The sequence below is a fragment of the Astatotilapia calliptera genome, chromosome 6 (assembly GCF_900246225.1).
Source record: "Astatotilapia calliptera chromosome 6, fAstCal1.2, whole genome shotgun sequence".
Taxonomy (NCBI): domain Eukaryota; kingdom Metazoa; phylum Chordata; class Actinopteri; order Cichliformes; family Cichlidae; genus Astatotilapia; species Astatotilapia calliptera.
The window spans coordinates 23,600,814-23,628,688 of NC_039307.1; the positions used below are offsets into that span (position 1 = coordinate 23,600,814).

The 27,875-nt window shown below is 39.5% G+C and overlaps 1 protein-coding gene across 1 annotated transcript in view; it reads left to right on the forward strand.

The window, feature by feature from the left end:
* Window positions 1-27,875, forward strand: part of gstcd (glutathione S-transferase, C-terminal domain containing) — a 48,962-nt gene extending 21,087 nt beyond the window's left edge. Inside the window, exons 6-12 of the mRNA XM_026171209.1 lie at window positions 10,834-10,949; window positions 11,289-11,333; window positions 12,525-12,653; window positions 18,158-18,291; window positions 22,062-22,092; window positions 24,969-25,038; window positions 27,611-27,875. Coding sequence (XP_026026994.1) covers window positions 10,834-10,949; window positions 11,289-11,333; window positions 12,525-12,653; window positions 18,158-18,291; window positions 22,062-22,092; window positions 24,969-25,038; window positions 27,611-27,801 — 716 coding nt within the window. The 3' untranslated portion in view covers window positions 27,802-27,875. The remainder of the gene's footprint in view (window positions 1-10,833; window positions 10,950-11,288; window positions 11,334-12,524; window positions 12,654-18,157; window positions 18,292-22,061; window positions 22,093-24,968; window positions 25,039-27,610) is intronic.

Consider the following 27,875-nt stretch of genomic DNA (forward strand, 5'->3'; position numbering starts at 1 on the left):
TCCAACTAGCCTTTATTTATACTTGAGTTAGCACTGCAAAACTAGGGCTAAAAGCCATTCTGGCTGGAAGATTTTACAAAGGTTGCAGGCCAAAAGACATTGACACAGCCCCCCAACGATGCCAGCTTTATGCCATATACTCCCTGACTTTGACAGCTCTGGCAGAGTGTAGAGTGCTGAGAGTGTGCGCTGAATAAAAACAAACTACTTAGTTTAAATGTACAACTGTGGAGGAAGACTTTGAGGAGCCGTAACAGAAAGAACAGGTGAAATTAAGCATTTTCTAGACTTAACATACTTGTAGCTCTTTGTAGCCTGAAGAAATGTTAAAAAAGTGTTTTTTATTTAATCTATTTTCCTCACGTCTTGAAAGTGCAGTTTTGAAGAACACAATCATTTTATTACATTTCATTTAAATGTGTTTCTATGTTGTTTTCAATATTGTAACGATGTATAGTGTTAGATGCTGTTACTGATAATAAGCTATTTTTTAAACAAAAGATTCCTACTTTCAAAGTCAAAATTCCCAAAATCGTTTTTTAACCATTCTGTTTACTAAAGTTTTCAATTAAATAAAAGCATTTGAATCATCTTCCCTTAATTACATTGTTCTATTCTCATTTACACAGCTCTCAAAATTCTTTAATCTACAGAAGTTTATTGTAGTGCTTTCTTTCCTTGAAAAACTCATAACATGTGACCTTCTTTAGGTTCCAGTACCTCATGAAATGGGACAGATTGATTTGCTGTGGTAAAAATATATATAAAAAACACATTTCAAGTACACAAACGGTGTGTTCCTTGTGAAGATAGTTTACCAGCGTGTCAGCCTTTGGATGGCCTCAGGTTATTTGTTTCTCTGAGCTGTGAATGTGCTGGTCCAGATTACAGCTCTGTGGTCATTGAATCTTCTGCAACAATGTGCTTGTGGCTATTACAGGATGGATCGATTACGAACGATCCGAGTTTTAAAGCAAAAGAATGTAGGAGTTTTTCCCCTGCCACATCCACTTTAAACAGGGCAGCGAACGGTGCCCAGGAGACCGACTGCAAGCCAACATTTAGACTATGCAATCAATGGGAGCCGAAAGGAGAGTTATTGATCTGTCTTCTTTGACGTGCCATTATTAAAATGTCACATTGTTATAATGATGGCTAAGATATTCAATGCTATCTCCATAAGTGTTGAAATGATACAGTAGCTAAGCTTGTCGTGGTGTTGCTTTTGTCTCTCTTTAACCATCCAGAAATCTTTGAGAATAAGCACTATGTATACTTTCAAAATATCAATATTCAAAACACACTTTCTTTGATGTGAATGGAAGTGATGTCAAGCCCAACGAGCAATGTCAGAAGGCTGAAATTACCTACAAATCACTACAGGATAGTTTAGTTTCTTATTGCCAATAAAGGCAAACTTTTCGTGTTTTCCTGTTTTTATGAAATCAATATTTTACTATTGGATAAATGTAATTCTGTCAATTTAGTCTGCCTCACTGTAGTTTCAGTTCTGCGTCCCTGATGCACCTTTCCCTTTTTAGAAGTTAAAGAAAACAGAAGAGAGCTTTTTTTTTTTTTATCTGAAGCTTTGATTTTAAATTGGAATAATAATTGGTAGAGATACTAGTTTATCTCCACTCATTTTTGTTTAATTTGGCATGGGTGATTGTCAGCAAGAGATCGCGTTGTGTGTGGGCTGAACATGGTGAAGATAAGCTATTTTATATATACAAAAGCTGATTGAGCAAGTTAGTAAAACTGTGAGGATACAAAAACTCAAACACCAGGAAAATGTTCTAACATTATTTAACACACAGCATTGGTTATGGAGGGTGGATAGCACCACTATAACAAATGGATGATACCGGCTGCAGTGGTGCGGGTTACTCATGGGAGGAGAACAGATCACCTAACCCCATATGCAGCCCACTTAATTTTACAGGCAGCTCATTTATAAAGCAGACTTAGGTCAGTTTTCATCCCAGTTATGGCATAAAAAGAACAATATGTGTAATTAAAAAAGTTATGATGTGGAAGTAACTGTAGCAAAGCAAAGTCTAGACACATGACTGGTGGTATGAAGTGTTTGTGCTCTGGTGCTGTGTTTGATTTGTGCCACATGTAGTGCTGTGCATTATGGCCAAATCCGACATTAGATCTAAATTGTGTCTACAGAGACAGTGATTTTTTTTATTGCTAAGGAAAAAGGAAAACAATAGATTGGAATTTATACATTTTTGCCAATTACTAATTTTTCAGTTGTAATTTATTAATAAATGGTTCCAACATAATTTCAGATGATAACTGGTGTATTTCAGGAAACACGTTTGTTATGTCTGGTTGAACGCTCATATTGAAGCAAGGCATTGCACACAGATTGGGAATGTGTCACGACCTGTTGGAGGGACAAAAGGAGTTCCATAATTTTCCCAACCTCTCGCCTACAGCTACGCGTACAGCTAGGTCATGTTTTGATAGACATTCCAGCACTGCTTAAGGATGCACAATGAGAAGTTTTTTCCTCGTGTTTATTTTCATTACCTTTTGTTTTTCTTGTCACTACAGTCTTACACAGATGTGCTGAAAAATCTTTGAGTGACGCCAGGATATTTTTTTCTTTGACAGCTTGACAACAATTGAAGCTTTCAGTGATCGTCAGTAAGATTTTATATCTTTACTGCTCAGCGTTTCTCCTCATAGCTTCAAACCTCTTGGCATGTGTTGTTAAAGCTTTCAGGATTTCCCCCATATTATTTACACAATGACTGGCAAACCTGTCCACCTCCACCTTTAACTTCCCATTATAGGCTCCAGTCTCCTTGCCCTTCTAAAGGATACGTGTGAATATATGGCGTGATAATTACACTGTTGGCTGAATTTGGATTTTTTGCCTGTCATTAATAACCAACATTCAACACGCTGCAAAGACATGCCAGAGCTCATTTCCTCATTCATTAGCTAGCAGATTTCCATAATGATGAACATATGGCCAAATGCACCAGTGCGTAAACTTATAAATGCCAACAATATGTTCAGCTTTTGAATTAGGGAAAAGAAGTTGACAAGCTAACAATTCTACCTGCCATATACAGAAACATTGGGTTCCTGACAGAATAAAAATATGTTGAATGTCCCTTTAACTCCACAGAAATTAATATTAGGGATGCAAATCTAACACTGGAGAGAGAACCCGTATTTGTGCAAAGGTTTTCCACCTTCCTCACCAGTCTCCTTCTGATGTCATAATTATAGATCGCAATGAACGGCAGCTACAAGTGCACGTGTCAGCAAACTGCACGAAAAAAGAACAAGTTAACAAAGACTTAGTTTGTGCTTTAAGGGGGACCTGCTTGGTGCTTCGGCGTTGTTAAGACATTACAACATGATGAAATATTTCCCTTTTAGAGGGAGGGTGTTTGCTGACAGGCAAAGAGCAAATGTGTAATTAGCTTTGTGAAATTAGAGTTTTAATTAGCTAAGTGACAAATGCCTTACATGAACAAAATATTTGGCGTATTTTCATTAGTTGCAGTGGAATGGCCATTTAAAGTAGACATTGAATTTTAATTACTATGATCATAAAGTCATCAATGATGTGGTTTTGAAAAAAGTACATGCAGGACATGTTTTTCTTACCCCGTGTGCTTTTATGCCTTTCATATCCTGGCAGGCATTTGTCAAAGTCTTTCTAATCCATTTTTACTTTAGTGACTGAGCTCCAGGCAGTTCATTTATTAAGTGGTCAGAAGCACTCTTTATTTGGGTCTGTGTGTGCAAGTCACACTCTTCTAGTACCATGTCGTGCCTGCAATATAGCTTGTTTTCTGTCACCCAGCAATGAAACAGGAGCTGTGGTTACATCAGCCAGTCTTTCACTGGTATGAGGCGCACAGACCTTTTTATTGTTATTATTATTTATAGAGCATTTTTGGCCTAGACAGTGAAAGAATTGAATATTTTATTCAGCAGTTATGACAGGCTGAGCTGCAGGACTTGGTGTTTACAGGTTACGGCTTCATATTAGTTTTTTTTTTTTTTTAAGGATCTTCGGTTTTGGCACTTCCAACTACCACAAGATCTGTTAACTTGTTTTTATGACACACACACACACACACACACACACACACACACACACACACACACACACACACACACACACACACACACACACACACACACACACTGTTGTGAGCAGCTGCCAAGGCAAGAAAACATTGATATTGTTTCTTTGCAAAACTTCCGCAATCAAACTTATCAATTGACACTCTGCCGTATTCATGGCTACTTAAGCCGGATCCAGGCGTTCACAGCACGTTCAGAAGAACTGCCGAAGTGGTTGTGAAGATGATCCACACTGTTGCCATTTCATTTTCTGAAACACTTGAGCACATTGGGTCTCCCTGTGCTTATATCAACAGATATATAACTATATCGGTACTTGGATATGACTTCATTATTCGATTTATAGTTATGCAAACATGTATTCAGTTGAATGCAACAGTTCCCTCTTCAAACTTCAGCCTTTCTTATTTCAAAATCAATATGTGCATTTCTCTTTTCACCCTGGTGACCATCATAAAGTCTCTCCTTTGTTTGTCTGTACTTTTCTGTGTTTGTTTCCTTCCAGTAGACTGTATGGTATGAAAAATATACAACATATATTTTAACTGAATGCAGTATTTAAGTTTCCTTCCATAGTTACCATGTCAAAGAATAAACCAGTGTTTTATTTACTTTATATGTACTGACACATAAATTACTCGTCTCAGACCATTAAACACCATTTACAGTCAATATTATAACATTTGTTCCTATATATTTAAAAAATAATCTCATCCTGTTATTACATACAGCTGCCCCAAATCATATTGTCAAAGCATTATTGTACATAAGCCTAATGGAGATAATGACTCTAAAATTGCCCATGCACTTTGCAGCACCTCTGTCAGATAAAGACTATTTAAAAATGGAAAACACTGAACCCACACAGAGATTTATATTTACATAATTTAGTATGCTTAGGTAAATATTTATATTTATTGCAACAATATCTAAATGTACATTCACTGCCACAATATTAAAGACATACAAAATACTGTATTCTATTCTTTATAGTTCTTTTTAGCCATATGCTTGCATGCCATGGAAAGCTGTCCATATGTGATTCGCATAATGAGTTTCTCTGGAAGTTGTCGCTTTTCTGGCTCGCCATCTTTTCACATGACATCCTGTGACTTCATATTTCGTGGTTGTAAATGGATTACTCTGTCAGGGAACATTGTTGCAGACATGCTCCACTCTTGGAAATTCATTTCCTCTATAGCAGCAGAACCAATAGCGTCATCCAGCAGATAGCTCCTGTAGGTTTTGGTACACGTCTGAGGCTGAGTTACTCTGGCATGTGCACGTTACGTGAACATATGGAAACTTTCTATCCCAATGGTGTTAGGGATTAAATGGAGCAGGATCTCTATGTAAAAGGTGGTACTTTTAACAGTTGATGGCATGCATGGGTATTTCTGGGCACACAAATGCGCTGTCCTAAATTCAAATGCAAATCAGACTCTGGGAAATAAAAAAGAGTTGGAGAATTTTTTTTGTTTTCCAAAGAGAACATTCTCCTACATTTTTGCCACTCTGGCAGTAAATAGTTAGCAATTTCTCCAAACAAACATGGAATCCAAAAATGTAAAATATTGAAGTCAAACATTAAATAATCTCAACTTTAAATCTCAAACCAGCCCCTTCTTATATTTGCTTTTTAAACCAGCATGTCCTCTTAGAGATGGTAGTTGGATCCTGCAGAATACAGAGGTCCCGTGTGCCACAGAAATGTGTTTACATTCTAATCTGTGTGATGGACCTCCCTGATAAGGAAGGCAGTTCTGCAGCATCAGGGGAAAAAGGCAGTAGATCGGGGCTCAGTGCCAGCAGCAGAAGTGCTAGGCACCTTTTAGCAGCAGAGGACACACATATTAATGGATCCTGTGTCTCCCTCCAGTGATGCTGCCACAGCATGTTTTCTCCTCTCTGAGCTTTGGGAGATGTCAAAGCAGAGTCAGCCTCCTACGAAAACAGAAAACTTGTTTCTGTGATAACAAGCCTCTTACTAGGTTTGTCATCTCTGGCTTTGTGCCTGGAGTTATCTGGGTGGGATGGCGTCCGTGCACCTGTTCATAACCTCCGCCAACATCAGTGTGCTTGCTTTCAGCTCGCATTCGCCTGTGGAAGGAGGTTAAACACAAAACTCTTTGAGAAGAAAACACCTGAACCCCATCAGATTCCAACCAAAGGAACATGTCAGCAGAATATACTGAGAGGTCAAGGAAACATAATCCGGAACAAAGAAGTAATTACGTTTCTCAACCGGAGACTGGGATTGTGGTTGTGTAGTATAACCAATGAATAAATATTTTCTCCCATGTAGACAGGTAAAGCAGAAAATCCAAAATTATTGTTTTGGTCTTACATTGTATTTAAGCATATATACAGTGTGTAAGCTATGGATAGCAGAGTGATTATAAATCCATCAATTAAACTTGCATTTATGTTTTGCCCGATTATACTGATTTTAGACATCAATCAGGCATTATGACACTGTTTATGACTTCACCTTGACATCTGTTAGTGAAGCAAACGCTGGCCTGTGTGGTCAAGACGAGCTGCCGTAGCTCAAACTGCCAAAGAGGTTCATGTTGGTTCTGATAGAAAAGTGTCAGAATACACAACGCATCACACTTTGTTGCACCAACAATGAGTAGGCGAGCATCAGAACTGAACCACAGAGCAATGGAAGGAGGTGGCCTAGTCAAATGAATCATGTTTTCTTTTATTTCACGTTGATGGCCGGGTGTGTGTGCATTGCTTACCAAGGGAAGACCGCACCATAATGAACTATAGGAAGAAGGCAAACCAGCTGAGGCAGTTTTGATGCTTGCAATGTTCTGCTGGGAAACCTTAGGTCCTACCATCCATGTGGATGATACTTTAACACGGACCTACCTGAGCATTGTTGCGGGCTATGTACACCCTTTCATGGGACCAGTATTCCTTGAAGGCTGTGGCCTCTTGTTTCAGGAATGGTTTGACAAGTTCGAGGTGTTGACTTGTTCCGCAGTTTCCCCAGATCTCAGTCCAATTGAGCATCTGTGAGATGCGCTGGGCAAAAAAAGTCTGATCCATGGGAACTTAAGGAAGCTGTGTCTGAAATCTTGGTGCCAGATACTACAGCACACCTTCAGCGGTCTAGTGGAGTCCATGCCTCAATGGGTCAGGACTGTTTTGGCAGCAAAAGGGAGACCAACACAATATCAGGCCGTAAAGTTATGCCCAATCAGTTATGATGTGTTTTTCTTCTTGTTTTAAGAAAACATGACATTCTTAATGAATATCTGTAAATGTGACAATTGTTTGTCTACAACAAGCCATGTTTCAGCGTTTTCGCCAAGCTTCTTTTTTTTAAACTCTAATTTCCTGTTTCAGGTGAATAGATTCAGTCCTTGCTGTCAGTCTTCTACCCATAAAAGATAATTTATGCATGGTTTTCTAATTACTTGGCATAATGCTGTAAAGGACAGTGCCTAACTAATGGCTGAAATGTTGGGTTAGTAATGATAGAGGAGAGTTGAGTTAATGTGTACCTGTCAAACAGCTCTGCTTGCAAGTGGATCATTTGGGCTGAGCTAGGTGGTAGTGGCAGGCAGTTTCTGTCATACTTGTGATTGCTCCAGCTGGTTTCACTTTATAAGTAAAGTGACTGAGGGATAGAACATCTAGTTGGGATGCATGAGGGGGGGAAAAGTGGAGAAGAAAAAAAATCTCTGTAGATGGGTCCTTCTCAGAGTGAGCTTTGTGTGAATTACATGGTTTGTGATTGGTTTTCTTTTGTAAGTTAGGGTTTGGATAAGACCTTTGAGGCTTCTGTGTCACAATTGCTATATTTTATTTGACCAAGCTTTATTCGGGCACAGTGGTTGTATTCACTACCCTTTATGTTATTATTCCTTAGCTAGCAACCCTGGCATCATGTCGTGATGTACTTGTGAAACTATTCATTCAAGCAGAGGGCCCAACCTCAACCCTCCTGTTTGATAAATAAGCCTCTGTATTCAATATAAGATGGTTGTTACAGAGCAGAGGTAGAGCTTTAAATCAGAATCTGAAACCTTTTGTTGTCATTAAACATCAGATGTTTGATTAAATTAGAATTATGTATTAATAAATGTATATGTAGAAGAAAGGTCAAATGAAAAATACACTGTTTATTCTAATGTGGTGGGGCGTGGTTTGCGGTGCCGTGCAGGGAGGGCGGACGCACCTGCACGGCATCCTTAATCACGCCCGCCTAGTTAAAAACACGGGGACTCATGGGTTTGGGGTGTTGTGGTGTGACGTGAATTAAATAAAGATGGCTCTGAACGTTGCTCTGTGGTCCCGCCGTGCCTTATTCACGCCACATCTATTCTACAGGGTTACATATAAGGATATAAAAAAAAAAAACTTAAAATGTGGTAAATACACCCCGAGATGCATTGTGATTATTTATAAAACACAAACCAAAGCAAAAAAAAAGCAGAAGCAGTGTGTAAAAAATTAAGTACACCCCTTGATTTAGTGGCTTGTAGAACCATCTTTAGCAGCAATAACTTGAAGTAATGGTTTTTAGACTTTATCAGACTCACAGAGTGTGAGAGTCTAAAAGTGTTGCTTCAGCACATTGAGATTTGTGGGCATTTGTTTATGTGCAGCTCTCTTAAGGTCCCACCACAGCATTTCAGTCAGATTGGGGTCTAAACTTTGACTTTTGACATTGACTGTTTTCTTTTTCAGCCATTTGCTGCTGTGAGTGGGATTATTGATGCATTTCAGGACTGCCAGTCCTCACATTTGACTCTAGAATACTTTGGTATACATAGAGGAGTTCAATAAACTCCTTGACTCGATGTGTTATGGGTGTTTTTGTTGCATAGTTTATAGTTTGGCCACCACTCTGCAGCATCCCTGCTGGAAACACATGTTTGGAAAGTATCAACCAGTGCAAGCAGAGTCAGGCATACTGTAAACAAGCATTTAACTACATATAGCATATTTTGTGTGTCTGAAAAGAAATTGTCCAATATATTGAAATGTTGTTGTTGTTGTTTTTTTTTTTTTTTGTAACCAAACCTTTGGCGTGCCATGGTCATGGTAAAAGTCTGCCTGTGTCTGTGCTAAACGCCACCTTGCACGTCCCTCACAGGCTCAGAGAGGTAGCGAGAGAGGCATCATAGATTAATGCCTTAATCTTATCGCAAATTAGAAACAGAGTCGATAAGATAAAATGCCAATGTGTTCATGTTATTGCTGTTAAGGGGATTCTCTAATGAGCTGAGCACCTCACAAACATGCACAAGAGGCATGCGCAGTCGTAAACTGGTGAGAGCCTGAGAGTTAACGTGACTGTATGCAGTCACACTCGTATCATGTTGAAACCAGTACTCGGTCTGACCTGGTGAGATTTCCATCAAGACTTTTGTGGGAAAGTGAAGTGCTAAGTGAAGTGCGTCTTCAGACTTGAAGCACACGGGCTGTCGGATTAATGGAAAGGTCTGTCAAAATGGGCCAAGCTTGTCTTATCAGCTTTATCAGTAAAGATAAGCTGGTGATGTTTTAAAGCTCCCGTGTCCTGCGTCTTTCACATCAAACATTACACACAGCTAATCTGCACTGCATTTTTGCATCCCTGGCATACCTAGTGACGCCCCAGACATCCATTCCTGCACCGTCAAATCTTATCATGCTTTGCATGTTAATTTAAAATTAAAATCTAGTTCTGTTCACAGCCTTCAGAAACCTTCTATTTTAAGGCCTTTTTGGAGTTGAGCTGTGCATATATAGAAATATCTGTAGCTGTGTAAATTACCCATCCAAACGAAGAGCAGTCTTCTCAGTATCCTGCCGATGTTTCTCTGTATTCACTTATGGTTTGTGCTCTCCCTATAACTGTGATCAGCTCAGTAACAGCCAGTGCGAGAGGCTGAATGGCTCCTTTGTGAAATTTCCCATTTGTGGCAGAATGAATTTTTTCTCCTCTCCTGTTATTGTATATGAAGCAACGTGAGCTAGATATGAGTATAGGAGTATTTTGATTTTGCTATACCAGTCGTCTGATTATGAGGGTGTGACTCAGGGGTAAATGAAACACTCATCACTCTAGATTTATGGACCAGAGATGGTGTCCTCACAGCGTGTCAACGGCTCACTGCCGACGTGACGTGCTGGAAAACGGAAGATGCAGGAGGCTGCAGTGCGCTTTGAGTTAATGAGGTACACACTGCTCGCACAGCAGCAGAAAACTCTGCCACCAACGAGGGGACATTTGAATTTGGCTGGAAGGTCCGCTTTTTATGATGTTGAAAGATTGTTCGCGGTCCCTGTTGGCCAGAAACATGCTGATGAGAGAGTGGAGGCCTTTTCATCTGTGTGCTATAACCATTACCTGAAATAGCTGGCTGTAAATCATAATTTGAGCAGTTGCGGGAAAAGCCCGTTTGTTCCCTGACAGCAGAAAGAAAGACGGCATTACAATAATGAAAAATGTGCTTTATTCGAAAGTCTTGTGCTTATTGTAAACGGCTAATGTTGACTCAGATCAACTAAGCTATAAAGAAGGCTTTTCTAATCCTCACAAAATGTAATTCATGTTTGATAGCTGTCGTCTCCGGGAGTGTAAAAACAAAAAAAATCCTTTAATTGTTTTTTGGGGGGTTTTGGATGAATTTGATGTTAAAGTCTATTTTTTCCCACTTTATGCTCAAATGAAATGAGTGTTTTGGTTTTTGGGTTTTTTTGCAGGGAAAATGTCAAATATCCGTGCAGTCAGGAAGATGCAACAGCTGAATAACTTGGTTGCCATGGTTACAGAGCTCGCCAGGCCAGGATACACCATCGTGGATTTCTGCAGCGGAACGGTACGAGTATTCATCCATCAGTCCGGCTCAGCATGCATATTTATCACTATACCTGACCACGGCTGCATTCGATAGATGCTCCATTAGGGACCAGCTGAAAGGAACCAGCCCTCACTCCCTCGCGTTTTTCTTCCCTTTTTAAACGCCTTTTGTTGCTGGCCGGTGCGCACAAGCAGACTGGTAATTGTGCTAATGAAAATGCAGGCCCGGAGCAGTGGCGCAGCACGGGTCAGGGCTGGAAAGGGAGACACTAATCATAACTCTGTCGATGCCCTCTTTGATGTGTGCTGTTTTCTTTTCATGCGTTTTCATATTTTTATTCTTTGTGCTCTTTCTCAGGGCCACGTAGGGATTGTTCTTGCTCACACACTTCCAGACTGCCAGGTAACATGTATGAAGATGTTGTGTGTGTGTGTGTGTGTGTCTGTGTGTCTGTGTGTTAGCTGCGTGTTAAGTAGAGTTCGTGAGTGGTATGTGGTGACTTTTGGCAGGCATTTTTAAAAATGTTAGGGATGGGAATCGATTCCGATTCCATTATAAATATCACTTATCAATTTGACTCCTTATCGATTCTCTGTTATCGATTCTCATTAGGATCTCGTTAGGATTATAATTAAAACAACAACAACGTGCAGTTTTGATGGTGCTAATTTTATCACATGCAGCAAATGATCCTATCGGAATACAGGACACACTCGAGTCGCTGCTTGATGACATTCATTTAATTTCGCCTCAGTCATTTTACTCTCCTGTTAATATTAATCTCAATTTTAGTTACATTTTAATGATATAGTGCCAAATAATAACAACAGTTGCCTCAAGGCACTTTATATTGTAAGGTAAAGATCCTACAGTAGTAGAGAAAACCCGAACAATCAGACAACGCCTTATGAGCAAGCACTTTATGACAGTGTGAAGAAAAAACTCCAGCAGGACCAGGCTCAGGGAGGAGCAGCCAGCCACCATGACCGGTTTGGGGGGAGGGGAGGAAGACACGTCAAAAGACACAAGATCAACCAGCTAAACCCTCAGGCAGCTGCCCAGCTGGGAAACCGCTGGGCTGGCTGTGTGCACTGGGGGCTACTGAGCCTTTGGAGCCCATATGGGCCTGACGAGTGCAAAGCTTTCCAGAAGCTCCAGAAGAAGTCAACTAGCACATGCAGCAGGGAAAGACCCGGTCCTGAGTGGACCACTTCCCTGCCTTAATGAAAAGGCTAGCTAAACATCTGCGAGACTCTGATCCAGCCTCTAAGACAAGCAGAATAGCAATTCCGAGGAATTGAACTACTGAAAGAAGCAAAAGCGGGTACTTTACAAGAACCCCCTCCCGCTTCTCCATTCCCATCCCTCTCTGTTATTATGTGTTATTATTCCTAATAATTAAATGCATCTCCATGAAATGCTTTAGTTTTTCACAAAGCATATGGTTTGTTTAAGAATTTTTAATATTTGTGATGTGTTTTAATATTGTTAAGGATATGTAGACGGATAAGTTTAAATGCATTTGTGCTTGTTTCAGGTTTTTTTAAAAAGAAGCAGCTACTCACAGTGGGGATTTTTCTGTCATTGCTTAAGGTCATCCTCATAGAGAACAAAGAAGAGTCCTTGGTCAGGGCTCAGAGTCGCAGTGCTGAGCTCGGTCTGAAAAATATCGGCTTCATTCAGGCCAATCTGGATTACTTCACTGGACCTTTTCACATCGGGGTGAGCATAGCAAGTTACAAAAATCGTTTTTGCACAATTTCTTTCATTTATTTGCATGATGATCTAAAGAGTACAGTACTGTAGACCAGCGGTCCCCAACCTTTAATGCCCGACATTATTTTCACGGACCGGCCTTTAAGGTGTCGCGGATAAATACAACAAAATAAAACCAGTACCGGTGCCGAAAAAAAGAAGATTTATTCATAACACACGTGAAAAGACCAAGGAAAACCGAGTTAACGATAAAAACGATAACAAAATAACGCTGAGAACCAATAAAAACCCTGAAAACCATACATTTCACACCTGAGCCTCAACTCTTGCGGCCCGGTACCAAACGACTCACGGACCGGTACCGGGCCGAGGCCCGGGGGTTGGAGACCGCTGCTGTAGACAGTGTGGTTAACACTTCAGATTCCCAGTGTGTGAAAAACAGAAACCAAAAATGCAGCAAGCGCATGTGATGTCAAATCTATTTGTCATGGTAAAAGTCACTAAATTACACCAGAGCCATGAAATTAAACCCATTAAGAGCAATTATTATATTATCTGTTCTGCAGTTTTATTGTATTGTAAATTGTAATTACTGTAATATTGCAATCACAGTATCATGAATCATAATGGGGTTTTTCAAAATACCTCTTAAAGCTAATTGTTTTTCTCACAGCTTAGCTTTCTAAGAGAATCTTAAAAATGTGGAGAATTTAATCAGTAATAACATTTGGGATAGAAACTTTTCTCTTATAGAAATATAAATAATCAGTGCACAGATAATTGTCCCACTGCTTCTCTTGTTGCACTATCCTGCAAAGGAAATGTGATATTCTGTCTTTGACTGAATTAAAAATTCAAACATTTTAATTATGCAATAACTGACAGAACTGTAGCATCAAAACAATTGTTGTTATCTGGCTTTTTGACAAAATGTGCATACGTACAGTGCTGTGCAAAAGTCTTGAGCCAGTCCTCACGTTAATATGTTTTCCTTCCACTGAGCCTGACGTTTTTGTAATTTTTTAAAAGTGGTCTTGAGCAATAACTCCCCAGGATTTTTGAAGGTCTTTCAAACTTTTTTTGGTGACACTGGCTGCTGTTCACTCATTTTTAGTCCACTCTTTGTATCTGATCATTTTCAGCTAAATGTATTTTTTTCTGGAAGGCCAAAAAAACAACTCTCTGCAGCAGATGAACAGTATCTAAAAGCGATGTCCTTAAAAAATGAGGTGAAAAAAATGCAGCATTGACCTGATACAAGACCTTAAAGATGCATCTGGCCTGTAGGTTCATCCATTTACTATTGACTAAAGGCTCATCAGAAATGGTCTCAAGGAAGGGAAACAGGGAGGAAAGGCTGAGGTATGGAACAAAAGGGAGCCAGAATCCATAGAAGAGCTTTGAATGTCCTTCAGCCTGGAGAACTACTCCCAATTAGAGATTATTTAAAGAAATTAGAAGAAACCTGCCTACTAAGACAGTTCAGACTGTGTTGAAGAATTAAAATGGTAATACCAAATACTGACGTTCTTTTTATTGAATTGTGCACGCTCTTTTTTGTCTTATTTTACTGTATTTCCATGTATGTTTACATGTGCTGCACTCACTTCCCACTTTCCTATCTAAATATAGAGAAATGAGGGGTAGCTCAAGACTTTTGCACAGTACTGTACATTGACAGGGGTACGACCTGACCTTTTCTGTGGAAGAGAGTGTATTAGTTCTCTACTGATGGACTGAAATTGAAACATAAGGATTAACGCTGCATAAACAAAGTGCGATTTTCCACTTTGCCACAATCACCTCTTCGCTTTAAGGTGTCTGATCGCTGTATTTTTATCGCATCACATTGAGAAATGTGTCATTCATCTCTTCACTGAGCTTGAAAATGTCAACTTGAAGTTATTTTTGTTAGAGCAACCAAAATAACTGTTCATTTCCTGAAGTGGAGCTTTTAATCAGAACAGGGTACGTCGGTGCTCCCTGATTATCAGGAAGCCAAAAGGTAGTTTCATCCAGGAAATTTAGGACTTTGAGTTTAGAGATCTCTTCAGTGAGGACTGGTAATTTCTTGCTTTTCTTTCTTTGTTCTCATTTTCTGTATCCAACAATGCTTTTCATTTGCTTTATACTCTGAGTTTCACAGAAGGAATCATGTTTGGAAGGGAAAGTATAATCATTGGAAAGTGTTTTCTGCCAATTCAATTTAATTTATGTTTCTTGTACAAGAATCTTGACTGGCAATATCTCCTTTTGAATTCCTAATGGACACTGCATTTCTCCAACTTGTGTTTAAGCCTAAAGATTAAACACAGTAAATGTTTTAAGTAAAACTAAATATTTAACTGGCTGTCAAACTTTATGCTAAATGGGGTTAAAACAAACAAAAAAAATCATTACTGAGGAGGACTCTCCACCAAAACCCTTGTCAGTCCTGTTTAACACCCACCTCCATCTGCAGAGCTCTTGACTTCTCGATGCGATAATTATCAATTTAGCGCAAATAGGTACTTAGCTGTGGACGTGCACTGGATGTCTGAATTTTTCAAACAAGCGGAACAAAAGCACACAAGTTAAAACTTTTCTTCTTCTTGCCTTATTTAGGCTCTCTGAGCAGCCTGAGCTAGATCAGTGATCTGTCTTACTCTTCTGTGTTAAAGCTCTGTGGTCACAGCTGTCAGAAAAACCAGCTGTTCTTGTAGCCTCACATTAACTTCCACCGAGACAAATAGAAAAATATACGTACCTCCTGTAATTAGAAGTAGCTTTTGTTCCAGCATCCTCACTCCACTGAGACTCGTTCCACTTGGCAAGAAACAAACAGCACAGATTATTCATCTGCTCGATATCTGAGTGTCTTTTGCAGGGTAGCCTGAATCTTTCCTCACACACACACGCACAGATTCATTTCACCTGATGCATTAATTTACAATATATTTATGTATAGAACAATTTTTATGCTTGTAATTTTCTGCCCCGCTTGAGTTTCTTACTGTGGCTAAGCTTCTTCCTGTATAACAAAGCAATTACTACCTGTTGGAGCCACACATCACATCAGTTTTAATCCTGCTATGTATAATACATGGTCCCATTTTTAGGCACACTCACTTAATCAGGCTAATTAAGTTGAGGTGTCCCTGATGTTAGTCAGTGTCTGCTCACTTTATGGCCTCGGTGTTAAACTTAAACCAACCTCTGTATGACGTGTCTTATCAGACGTTCTTCAGTCTACAGACTATAGAGGCATGAAAAGTTGTGGAGCTTGAAGCAGGTTTTAATTTTATTGGATGCAAGTCCGTTATTGGTTCTGCTAAAGAGTCTGATTGTTTGCAGTTGATTCTTTCATTTGCCTCTATGTTTGCATGTAGAAAAATGCACTAGCTGGTCTTACTTTGGGCTTCATGTAAAAAATCAGTATTGATTAAGTGCCAAGTGTCTTTATCTGGTGCAGCTCTAATACTAATGGTGTATTAGGACTATTTTCTACTCTCCTTATAGTCTTGGTTGTTTTCAAAAGAGTGAGTTAAGATTGAGTTTGATCACCTCAGGTAAAAGGCATCATTACATCCACCTTTGAGAGGAAAACAACTCTTTGGTTCGGTGTAATCATACTTAATATAGGTTGGTCGACACATCTAAGCATTCATTTGTCCACATGTAATAAAATTAGTGAAACAGACAAACCTGAGCATTTAAAACTGCACCGTATTGAGAAAAAGTTCCCAAAACTATTGCACAGGCTTGCAGCACAATTTTGCAAATGCGTATGATGTTGATTAAGTATTAATTAGCTGTATTGCAGGAACTTGCTCTGTCTCAGGCCCAGATAGACCTGGAGAGGGATACAATTTCTGGAATAAGAGTGAATAATGAAACCTCGTTATTTCTGTGATGCGATTGTTGAGAGAATAATGCAGCCAGAAACAGCTTTCTCTCTCCAGAAATGATAGCTCAGTATGAACATAGTTTTACTTGTGCGCATTAATTTAGGGTTTCTTCTTCCAGACTGTGTCTTGAGGCAAAGCTCAGCAGGATATGCATGTAATTCGGTAGGACTGTGAGATTTAAATTGGCCTCGTGTTCATTTTCACCTTTCATTATGCATTTCTAATCAGCTGCACTCAGAATGTGAACATGTTAAGTTGGGTCCATGCTTTGTCAATACCACAGTTATAAAGCAGAGATGACTGTGTCATCAGAACTTGTAAATACAGCATTAGCTACGAAGACATATCACAATGTGTTTCATTCCAGTTGTGTGTTTTTTATTTAATTGATTGGCTTTGTGTTTGCGGTAAATGGAGGCTAAAGGTTATAAAATGTAATTAGGATTTAATACAGCATGACTAATGTACAGCATTAAGAAGCTAGGAATGAGTGATAGTGTTATTTTGGTAATTATTTTTGCCTTAGATGTGAGGAGGTGTAACATCGTGTAATTTCTGATAGCAACCCTTCCTCCTAATCATCAGTCTAAAACATGCTGTTAAGAAAAGCATAAAGCTTTTTCCCTGACGGCATGAATAAAATGGAAGATTAGCTGTCAAATGGATACAAGGTAATGGACGTAATTGAAGTTATTCTTTTAAATCGCAGAGTCTCATTTAATGGGTTCACGTTTAAATCGATACAGATCTTAATGGGCGTGAATCTTTTTTTAATCAAACACGCAAAAGTTCAGTTTCTAGAAAAACGTAAAGCCGCTGTAAGAAATATACCCTCCGTTCAAAACCTTCACTGACCTTATGGGTGGGTGGAGGTTTGGCTCAGAGCGTCTGTATGTTCTGCTCTTTGTGTGTGGTGGTGCCAACAGTTCTGGCTCAATTCTGTCCTGATCAGCTCTGACCTTCTGCTTTGTGGCACTGCTGTCAAGGCAACATGCAGTTAATTCAGACTCACAGACGCCAAGTGACAACTTCTTGGAAAACACAAATAGACTTTGGAGCTCGCTGCTTGAGTCGAATGGGGTTCATTCCAGAGAGTTCAGGAGCTATTGGGACATCAGGCTGTTTAAAAAGGATTTTATTTGGGCCATTAACATGGCATGTGGTTTGTCACTGTACATATGAGAGGAAGTTATGTCACGTCTGGATATTAAACTCGTTGTCCTTGAGAAATCATAATGCATTTTTGCAGATGGACAGGGCCAGGAATGATGGATATTGGGTCTCTTAGTACCATTCTGCAATCCAATATATAACCACACCATTACTAATGCATAGCTAGGTGTTCATCACCACGCACAGTTTACCCTGTCAATAGGAATCCTGATGCATCCGTGCCTGCACTCTAAACGCACTGATATATTTTGTTTGCTGCTACTCCCGGCGTCTGCACCTTTGAGAGCATAGATTTATTTAATAGCAGTGGCCATTATGAAGTAATCAATGGAATTGAGTGCATGCTCTCAGTTTTGGTTTTTGCTGTTGGAAATCTGAGGGTTTCAAGATCATTTTGTTGGTGAAAGTAACACTTTTTTGTGTTTTCTTTCTTTTTCTGTTCTAATGCAGGTCGCCCTTCATGCATGTGGCGTTGCAACAGATATGGTAATGGAGCATTGCATCCAGGCCGGAGCCGCCTTTGCTATTAGTCCTTGCTGCTACGGCTTCATCCAGAATGCTGTGAAGTTCAGCTTCCCCAAGAGGTGTGTGATCCAGTGTCACGTCTGTGGGTTACTGCTTTTAAAAATGTCGTTCTAACCATGATGTTTTCTTGTTAGATAGATGTTGCTTCCCTTCGTTCCTGTTCCCTCGCCTTTCAGTCTTTATGAGTCACTTTCTCCATTAGTTTCTCATCTCGTCGTCACTCACAAACACACAGTCTATATCTCTTAACTACATTCTGTTTGCCTCCTTTGACTGCTCATAACCATTTGCCAATTCGGGGCAGCAGCATCGCATCACCTTCTCGAGATGGTCCGCCAGTCACAGTGTGTTGTTATGTGAACTGAGAATTTGGTTCTTAATTTAGACACTGGAAGGAATGTGTCAGACAGATAGGCTGGCTGGAAAATTTAGAACGAAATGTCAGCGACGACTTTATTATGTGGGGTACGAGGAAATTAACCATTTAATCCAAACGTCTGGTGATCATGCAAGCCGTGACACGGTGCTGTTTGAATACAGATGGAAAACAGGGTGGAGGGAGACGCTGTTGATTCTGTTGCTATGCTCACTAATGGTACATAAGATGCAGCAGTTTGCTACTAAAACAACTTTTGGTGACTGATTGCTGCAAAACAAGGCTGTTACGCAGAGTTGCTGTTGTAGCAACAAGTCTGGTCACCAGCAAGTGAAGCTGGAGATTTTATTTGTTTTGTTGTTAGGCCAAGTCTGTTCAAGTCTTCAGGTTGGCGAAATTATAGTGTAGAGTGTTTACAGATCCTATCATTTGCTCTTCTGCTTTATTCGTTGTCCAGTGTCCATCCGCTTTAAATCTTGTTTAAACGTTGCACGATAAATCATCAGATTTGTTTGTAGCTACTCTAAAATGGGAAGCAAACAAGAAAAAATTATGCTGTGTGACCTAGAGTTATATTACAGCTATCAGGATATCAGATTTTCAGGTGCTCAGCTGGAGCTCAGTTACCTCCTGCTTTACATGCAAAGTCTTTCTTGCCCTTAATGCACTCTTCAGTGTTCTATAGCACAGCGGTCTCCAACCTTTTTTGCGCCACGGACCGGTTTATGCCCGACAATATTTTCATGGACCGGCCTTTAAGGTGTCGCGGATAAATACAACAAAATAAAACCAGTACCGGTACCGAAAAAAAGAAGATTTATTCATAACACACGTGAAAAGACCAAGGAAAACCGAGTTAACGATAAAAACGATAAAAACGATAACAAAATAACGCTGAAAACCAATAAAAACCCTGAAAACCATACATTTCACACCTGAGCCTCAACTCTCGCGGCCCGGTACCAAACGACTCACGGACCGGTACCGGTCCAAGGCCCGGGGGTTGGGGACCGCTGCTATAGTGAGTAAGGCTTCCTTGATACAGCCTCAAAACCATGTGTGATATTTCAAGGAAATGTGCAATAATGATATTTCTGATGATATTAATTAAATACTGAACAGTGTTTTATTGGTGATTGTAGCTTGCAGGCAGCATTTATTGACGCAAACAAAATGAAGGGCATTTGCTGTCCTTCTTTTCCAGTGAGCTGCTTTCATTGATGACACACTGTGTCAGTCGATTGATATAAGGGGCTACAAGACGGAGCATTATAGCATAATAGTAATAGTAATGTGTTTTTGTTGGAAGTTTTAAGTTTAAGTGTAAGATAAGTGCATTACTATTGAGCTTTACCATGAAATAATAATATAATGTAATATAACCTTTGAAATCTTCTGAAACCTGCAAAATATTGTTACATAATAAAATTTAAATAGAGACATATTTTATTAAGTTGAGTTTCCTAAACCTGCCTAATCCTGTACCTTCATGTAACTGCATCAAGGACTTCCAGCCACTGTTTTCTCTTCTTGAGTCATTTTTTGTAACATTTAGTTTGCACATCGTCAGCTGCTAGCATCTCCTCCTTCTGTGTTTTTGTACCCTGCTTGTGCTTGACATTGTATTTATGACTGAAGTGGTGAAACGAGTTTGTTGTTTCCACTTTTAGCGGGCGCAGCAGTTCTTTATTGGGCGTTTGACAAGCTGCTCTCGCTCTTTTTTTTTTTTTTTTTTTTTTTTTTTTTAATATATCAAGTAAAATTGTATTCCAGTGTTATCTTGGATGGTATTGTCTGATGACGGCACGGCCGTGTTCCATAGCAACATAGCATTTCGTCCTGCGTGTTGTTGTGTCACTTTATATTTTGAAGAGAATCGTACAAGAATCACAGGCTGCCAACCGAGTGTTGTCTCCGTGTTTACTGTGATTCACACGAAGCTTCTTCAAGTCTCTCAATTCATTATAACACTCTTTCTTAAAATAGCTTTCATGTGAGAGATGAGCAGCATATTCTCATGTAGGTTTTCATTAACGTAACCTCTTGTATCCAGGAATGCCGACTGATAATGCCACAGAAGACTGTAAATACGCAGGTTTTCCATTTTGCTTTTATCTCACGCACAAAGATGCACAGACAGGAGTATGCAGGAGATGCGGCGCACATACTTGTAGATGGTATCACCATTAGTGAAAAGAAAGGAAATGTAGCAATGGATCATAAGGCAAGGTAGAACAAGTCTGCAAGAAAAATACAATCAGCGTGGTTTTTAAAATATTTACAAAACATTTTATGCTTGATTTATGGGGAAGAAAACTCATTAAATCTTAATAGGCACTCTAAATGTTTTGATTTTTATCATATGTAAATGTAAGTACTTGGAAAGCACAGTTCCTCCTTTTAAATAATCTGTTGGATATTGCTAATTATTTTGTAAATATTGCTATCATGATTATTTTGCAGTAAACTTTGATTTTAGACCACTTGTTAAAGTTTTTAGGTTGCTCTCTTATGCACTGTTTAGCAGCACAATTACATGCTTTTCCCACGCTCTCCTGCCAAGAAAGATGCTTCATTTTGTAAAACTGACTCTACATGTCAGTCTTTAAATTGACTGTTCTTGTTCTCCACTTCCTCCCCAATGTAAGTTGGGATATGCACATAACAATGTGGAAAGTCCAATATTTTAGATGTTTTTAATCGTCACTAACCAAATGAAGATATTTGCACGACGTTGCTGTTGTTGGGCTTTAAGGAATTTGCACTGATGTAGAGCAACGATTAAACGGTTGACTCCTGCTATGTGATTTTCAGTGTACGACATAAATATTTTACATTTTTCACATTTCCCGTGACATTTCAACCCTCCCAAGTCCTCATAAAATATTAAAGAATGACACTAAAAATGACTTTGCAGCTGTGATAGATAACAAGAAGCTTTGTTTCTGCGGGGTATAAATGTGAGGAGGACTAGCCCACCTGACTCTGTCAATCTTCATCTTGCTACTTTTAGAGTTTTGCCCTCAGGTCGTGTTCCAGGTACTCGTGGATATTTTGCAGGTGAAGACATTCCAAGCAGTCTGTGGGTTTATGAGCTGTGAAGCTCTAAACTGCCCGTTTCATTAAGGCCATGAAAGTTTGTGCTAAACTTTTCTCCATGTGACCGCACTGGCCCCTAACCCTTGAACTGTTTCATGTTGATTTTTAATTAGCATGAAGCAAACCAAACCATGTTTAACCATCTCAAACAAACTTTACTCCCATGTCAAAACAAAAGTAATGAAAGTCCTTCTTTCCCTGCTTTGGAGATTATGCACATGGGTTTTGTTTGGTTTAGGACTTTGATTTTGTTGCATATTCATCTTGTTTGTATAGAACTTATCCATTACTTTTTTTCTCTCAGCAAACTTTTTGTGTTTTCTTTTTTATTTACTTTTTCTTTTCTTTTTACAGCAAAATGTTCCAGGATACTCTGACATCTAAGGTATGCTTTTAAATATGATTAATTCTCTTTATTGTGTTTAATACAGATTACAGGTTTACAGCAACTTTTTACAAGGAAAGTGTCACATGCAGGTCAATACATGTGAAAAGCAAGGACTCTGTGCACGTATTACACCGTGTCCTTATTTATATAAGAAAAAACAAACCCAAAATGAAAGAAGCAGTAGATTAAAAATTAAGTAGCTTCTTTAGAGCGTTGCTTTGGTTCATTGGGTTTTGCACAGCTCTCTTAAGATCGTTTCATCAACCACAGGGTTTCAATCAAGTTCAAATCTGAACTTGTGATTCTTTCCTTTTGCAGTCATTCTGTTGCACATTTGCTGCTGTGTTTGGGATCATTGTCCTGTTACTTGACCCATTTTCGGCCAAGCGTTAGCTGTTGGACAGATGACCTCACGTTTGACTCTGAAATACTTTGGTAAACAGAGGAGTTCGTGTTTGACTCAATGACCGCAAGGTGCCAAGGTCCTGTGGCGAAGCTAAGCCATGCTGCCATGTTTTCCTTCAGAGATAAGAGGCTTTCTCCTGACTATAAGACTACAAACAGCCATACTGTTTGTAGTCTTTCTAAATCTGTCATGAGCCTTAACGTAACACGCTAACCGAGATCTGCAGAGTCTGAGATCTAGCTCTTGGCCATCTTTACAAGCTTTGTGGGGGGAAAAGAAACATTATACGGTCTAACCTTTAGAGGGAATTTGCAGGGACATCTGCTCCTGGGAAGTGGCATTAATAAAAAATATTTTTAAATAAAATCTATTTGTGTATTCATGATTGAGATTACATTTAGGAGCAACTCGCTAGCAACTACTAGCAACTTTCAGATGACTAATTTTAAACTGTTGCAGTATTAAATATGGAAAAAAGTCTTTGAGGACAAGACTCAGTAGGTTAGGGTAGAATTTAACAAATAATTTCCTATATTATCTTCAAATGGTTCATACTTTAGGAGCAAAAAAACAAGCCAAATTATTGTGAGTTGGCTCAGTTTTTGTCATAGCTCGTTTACATATAGTGCATTAATGTACACTTACTGTGTGTACAGCTTTAAAAGGTTTGACTTTTATCCACCCAGTCTAAAGGCAACAAAAATCTAACAACTCTTCCAATTCATTCATAAAACTGGATGAAAATCTTTATTTTATCAGAAACTTAGAAGAACTGATGAGATCTCTGCGCTTATCAGTGTCTCGCAAACAAAGATTCCCAAGTCACTTCCCTTATCACTCGGCACAGACACGCCACTGTGCTCCGGGAGGGCCTATCCCGCGATGATATATGGGACCTGTCAGGGCCCCTGGGGAAAATCTGTGCAGGAGAAGCTGCAGGTCCTAACCATAGCAACCTCAAGAGTTGACATGTCACAACATTGGACCACCTTTAACTTCTTTGTGCGCTACAAGAATCAGATTTTTTTTTTTTTTACATGGCCCAAGAGGCACAAAACATAGTATTATACTTAGAAGCCACTGAGCAATTACAGTGTTACGTGATACTGAGTTCAGATTTTTCCAAAAAGCTGAGTGAGAGGAAAAAAACACACAATAAGGAAGACACTAAGCATGCAGCCACCCAGCAGGAGAAATCTATATTCTGTTTATACCAGCAGGCATATTATCCTCCACTTTAAACCTGAGCTCCAAATCTCCTCGGCCTCCCTCCTTGGTTTTCCTTTCGACAAACATGTTTGGCATTTGTTATTTATTTGGGCTCAAGGTAGGGAACCCCACTGCTTTCTGTTTCTTTGCCCCTCCGCACCAGACATCCCAGGCAATGTCCCAGACAAGAGTCACAGAAATAAAAGCTGCATTCGCTCGTTTTACAGCAGAACCAGAGTTGTTCTTTCCGAACTACAGTAGTTAAACAGAATGACAGCACAATGACAAATAGTGTATCACTGGAATAAAGGGCTAATGGTGTGAGATATTGGTGCTCACACGAGCTTTAAGCACCTGTTCCATGGCCTTGCATTCAGCGCCGACCCCGCAGAGTGAAGAATAGAACCAATTAAAGTGGAGGCAAGTTTCAGCTGACTTAACGCTCTCATGAATCACTTGTTCCATGAACCATAAGGTAGAAACTAGAATTACTGCCTCACGGCTGCGGTATATGGTTCTGCAAACCAGTCAGGGTGGTTTGCTGCGATTGCAGACTTGACCTTTGAACTTTTACATATAAGATTTCATCAGTTCTGACTGTTATCCTGTGGTACATACATACGTAATAATGTATCATTTTCATCATAAATGCCGTGTATGATTGTTTGAGTTATAGTCGAAGCTTTGTGAGGTCACGGTAACCTTAACTGTTGACTGCCAAAATATTATCAATTCATCTGAACAAATGAACATAAGTGCTCAATTTGAAGACATTTTTTTTAATTCATCCAAGGGAAATCTTTCACAAAGTGTAAAGTTTGTACCGCTTCTTAACTGCGGCCACTTTGAGAATAATTGGATTTTTCTTAAAGCACATTTATATATTTACAAAGATACTTTAATGTTATATTACTCTGATCGTTATCCGGCTTTGGAAATCCCAAACAAATCACCTCCATTGTGTAATATATAGTGTGCCATGTTGTGTAGTACATTGTGTGCTCAGAGCTGCATACACAGAAATTTTAAGCCATGCGATACTCAAGTGAGAATGTTTTTGACCCCACTGCTGTAAGCAAGGGAGAAAAAGGATGAATCGATACAAATAAGCTACAATGGTATTAGTTAAACTTTTATACAGTGTGTGGACATTTTCAGATATACTTGATCTTAACGCAGTGATGAACGGATCACTTGCACCACATCCACGTAACAATAAGTGAGCAGTAACTGTACTCGTTTTTTGTCTTTGTTTCAGGAACACATGATCCTCTGTCGCTTCGCAGACCAGACGGCTGTCCAGCTTCCGCCAGACAGGAGACTCATTGGTGCTGTTTGCAATCTTCTCTTTAGACCTGAGCTATTATTTATGTTCAGTCCTTTATTACTTTTTTAGGCTAAACATTCTTAGCAGTATCTGGTAACTGCTGCACATAGAGACACAGCATCGAGTATCATTATCAAAACTAATTTAAAATCAAATCATCAGTATTTGCTGGGACCACACTTTGCCTTTGAAACAGCTCCAATGTTCCTGAATATTTCTTTCGACATTACTTTGTTCAAATTATTTTGTCATTGCGCTGCTGCAGAATGAATATGTAAACTAGCTGGAACCAGTCTGACGCCTCCATGATGATACTGACTGATGAAGTCCAGTGTGATGGACACAAGCACCTTTTCATTGTAATATCCTTTGACATACTTTCTTCATACACTTACACTGTTCGGTAGCCCCACTGCTGCGGGTTCCTTAAAAAGTCTAGACTTTCAAGATGTGAGAAACATGTTAGAGCAGAGATTTGTACAGAGTGACAAAACAGCTGCGGCGAACAGCTGCTAGATCAGTGTTGTCAGATTCAGAGGGAAATGTTTTGTCAGAACCCCTACAGGCCCCTGCTGAAGCTTCACTCTACAGGGTTTCATTATGTTGAGGACTCTCTTCGCCCTGATAGCTCTCCAGTTTATCAAAGCTTCCGAGAAGGCTCCCCAAAGTCTCGTCAGCGTGAAGCCTTTTCATATGTACCTGACACCACCTGTCACACTAGTTTCTTCTCTATATCAGTTAACAGGGCTCAACCTCTCCCACTAACATTTTCTAACTATGTGTGATCTCGTCCCTCTTGAGCTTGCTGGTAAGACTTCGCCCGTCAAAGCAACACGGCGGAGCAAAGCTCACGTGTAGTGTGTCTGCCACCTGCTTCCACACACTGCTAAATTACATTTGAAGTTTGTGTTTTTAAGGAAATCCTAACAGATGAGGCTGGATAATCCATGTATATGAATTACTGTCTTCTGACACACAATATTGAAAATATGCAGAAATGGTATATAAAGCAGTACAGCTTTAGAGCAATAAAGACCTTAATGATGGGGGATTTGCTGATTTTCGCCTGACATGTAATAAGTTATAAGAAGAACCAACATACAGCCTTCGTATAGTGTTGAGCCTCTATGTGTTGCCAGAAGTACAAGATGTTTGATTCTCTAGTTGGAGGCATTGAATGTCGTTGGTCCCCAAATAAGTCTTCTGGTGGTTGGATGGTGATGGTCACACATCTATGGATGTTTAATCAGGTTGAGATCTGGTGACTGGGATATGATTGACTTCATCCTTATGCTCATCAGACACATCGGTGATCCCTCCTGCTTCCTGGATGGAGACATTTGATCCTGGAGGAATCAAATGTCTTTATGCAAATGTTTCCTCAAAAACATAAAGAGACTCTTATGTCAAAGTAAAAGAGCCAATCTGTTATGTTTTTATTGCCTAAATTTTAAGTGATTAGTTACCTAATTAGCAACACAGTCATAATAACACAAATGGAGCGCAAAAGTCTGTTTAAAGTCCAGTAGAATCCAGTCTGTGGCGTGAGCGGTGAAATGATTCATGCCACCACCATTAATGTTTAAATGCAGACTTTTACCATTTCAAATGGGAAATCTTCACTTTGTGTGCTTAATTTCTTTTTTTCTGTGTGTGTTTATGTTCATATAACATTAAGGGAGGAACATTTGTGTGGAAAAAAAAATCAAACTAATAGATTAAGTGTTGCTTTTGACAAACTGTTGTGAAACTGTGTGGGGTCATCGCTCACACACAAAACTCTGACTGTGCCCACGGAAAAGTTTCTGTCCTGTTAGGAGCAGCAAGTTGGAACGAAGTTGCCAAAGTTCTTGCTGCAGTGTGCAGTGAACTTACAACCTTATTGCCTTTGAAAAAGTTACTCCTAATACAGGAACCATACCTGCCACCACTTGCAGTCAATTGCCATCTCTCGGTGCATAGAGGTGGCAATAAGACGAAGACAGTCTACTATTAGTTTGCGTTAGAATTGGGTCAAATTGGCACTGTGATATACTCCTGAAAATCTGCAGTCTATATAGACATAGATTCATATTAGTCTCTTACATCCTCAGAGGTGTGAAACAGGAAATTTTGCAATGTCACAGGTGCTCAGCAACCTTGCTTTTATTAGAGCAATACAAAATACAGTCATTCTGCAACCAGGTGAGTCGAGTCCTGTATTGCAGATGAGCTGTGCTTATCACATTGATTGCAGCGTGTAGGCAGTCTCTATACATTTATAAATTAGACAGCAATTGGTCACCAAATGTGAAAGATTCAGTGCAACGACTGATTCTTTTTTCCCACCCAGTTGCAGGGAGGTTGCCAGCCTGGTTTTCCTCTGTGACTGATCCATCTGGGAGATGAGATAAAATGACATGTTTCAGTCAGTGCGTGGACTGAGGGGGCAGCGTTAATATATAGTATAGTATAAATAAAAAGATTTTAAATATTGTTTTTTTACACATTAGTCACTTTAGGTAAAAGTATTTTAGTGTCTGATTATAGAACAATAATAATAATATTTCGATCCTTTTTTTTTCCTTCTGCAGGTAAACAGTGTATGGGCTTGGTAGACTTGGACCGGTCATGGGCAGCAGAGACTCATGGGTATTCGGTTCAAGTAATGACTATGGAGCCCGAAAGCTGCTCACCAAAGAACAACATGCTGGTGGGAAGGCTGCTGCAGAAGAGAGGACTGGAAGTCACCGCTGGCCAACTGGAAGAGGCAGTGCATAATTAACACTCGATTCTCTGGAGTACAGCAGAGTGTCTTTAGCATTGTAAGGGTTTGATAAACTATCCGGCTTCTGGCTG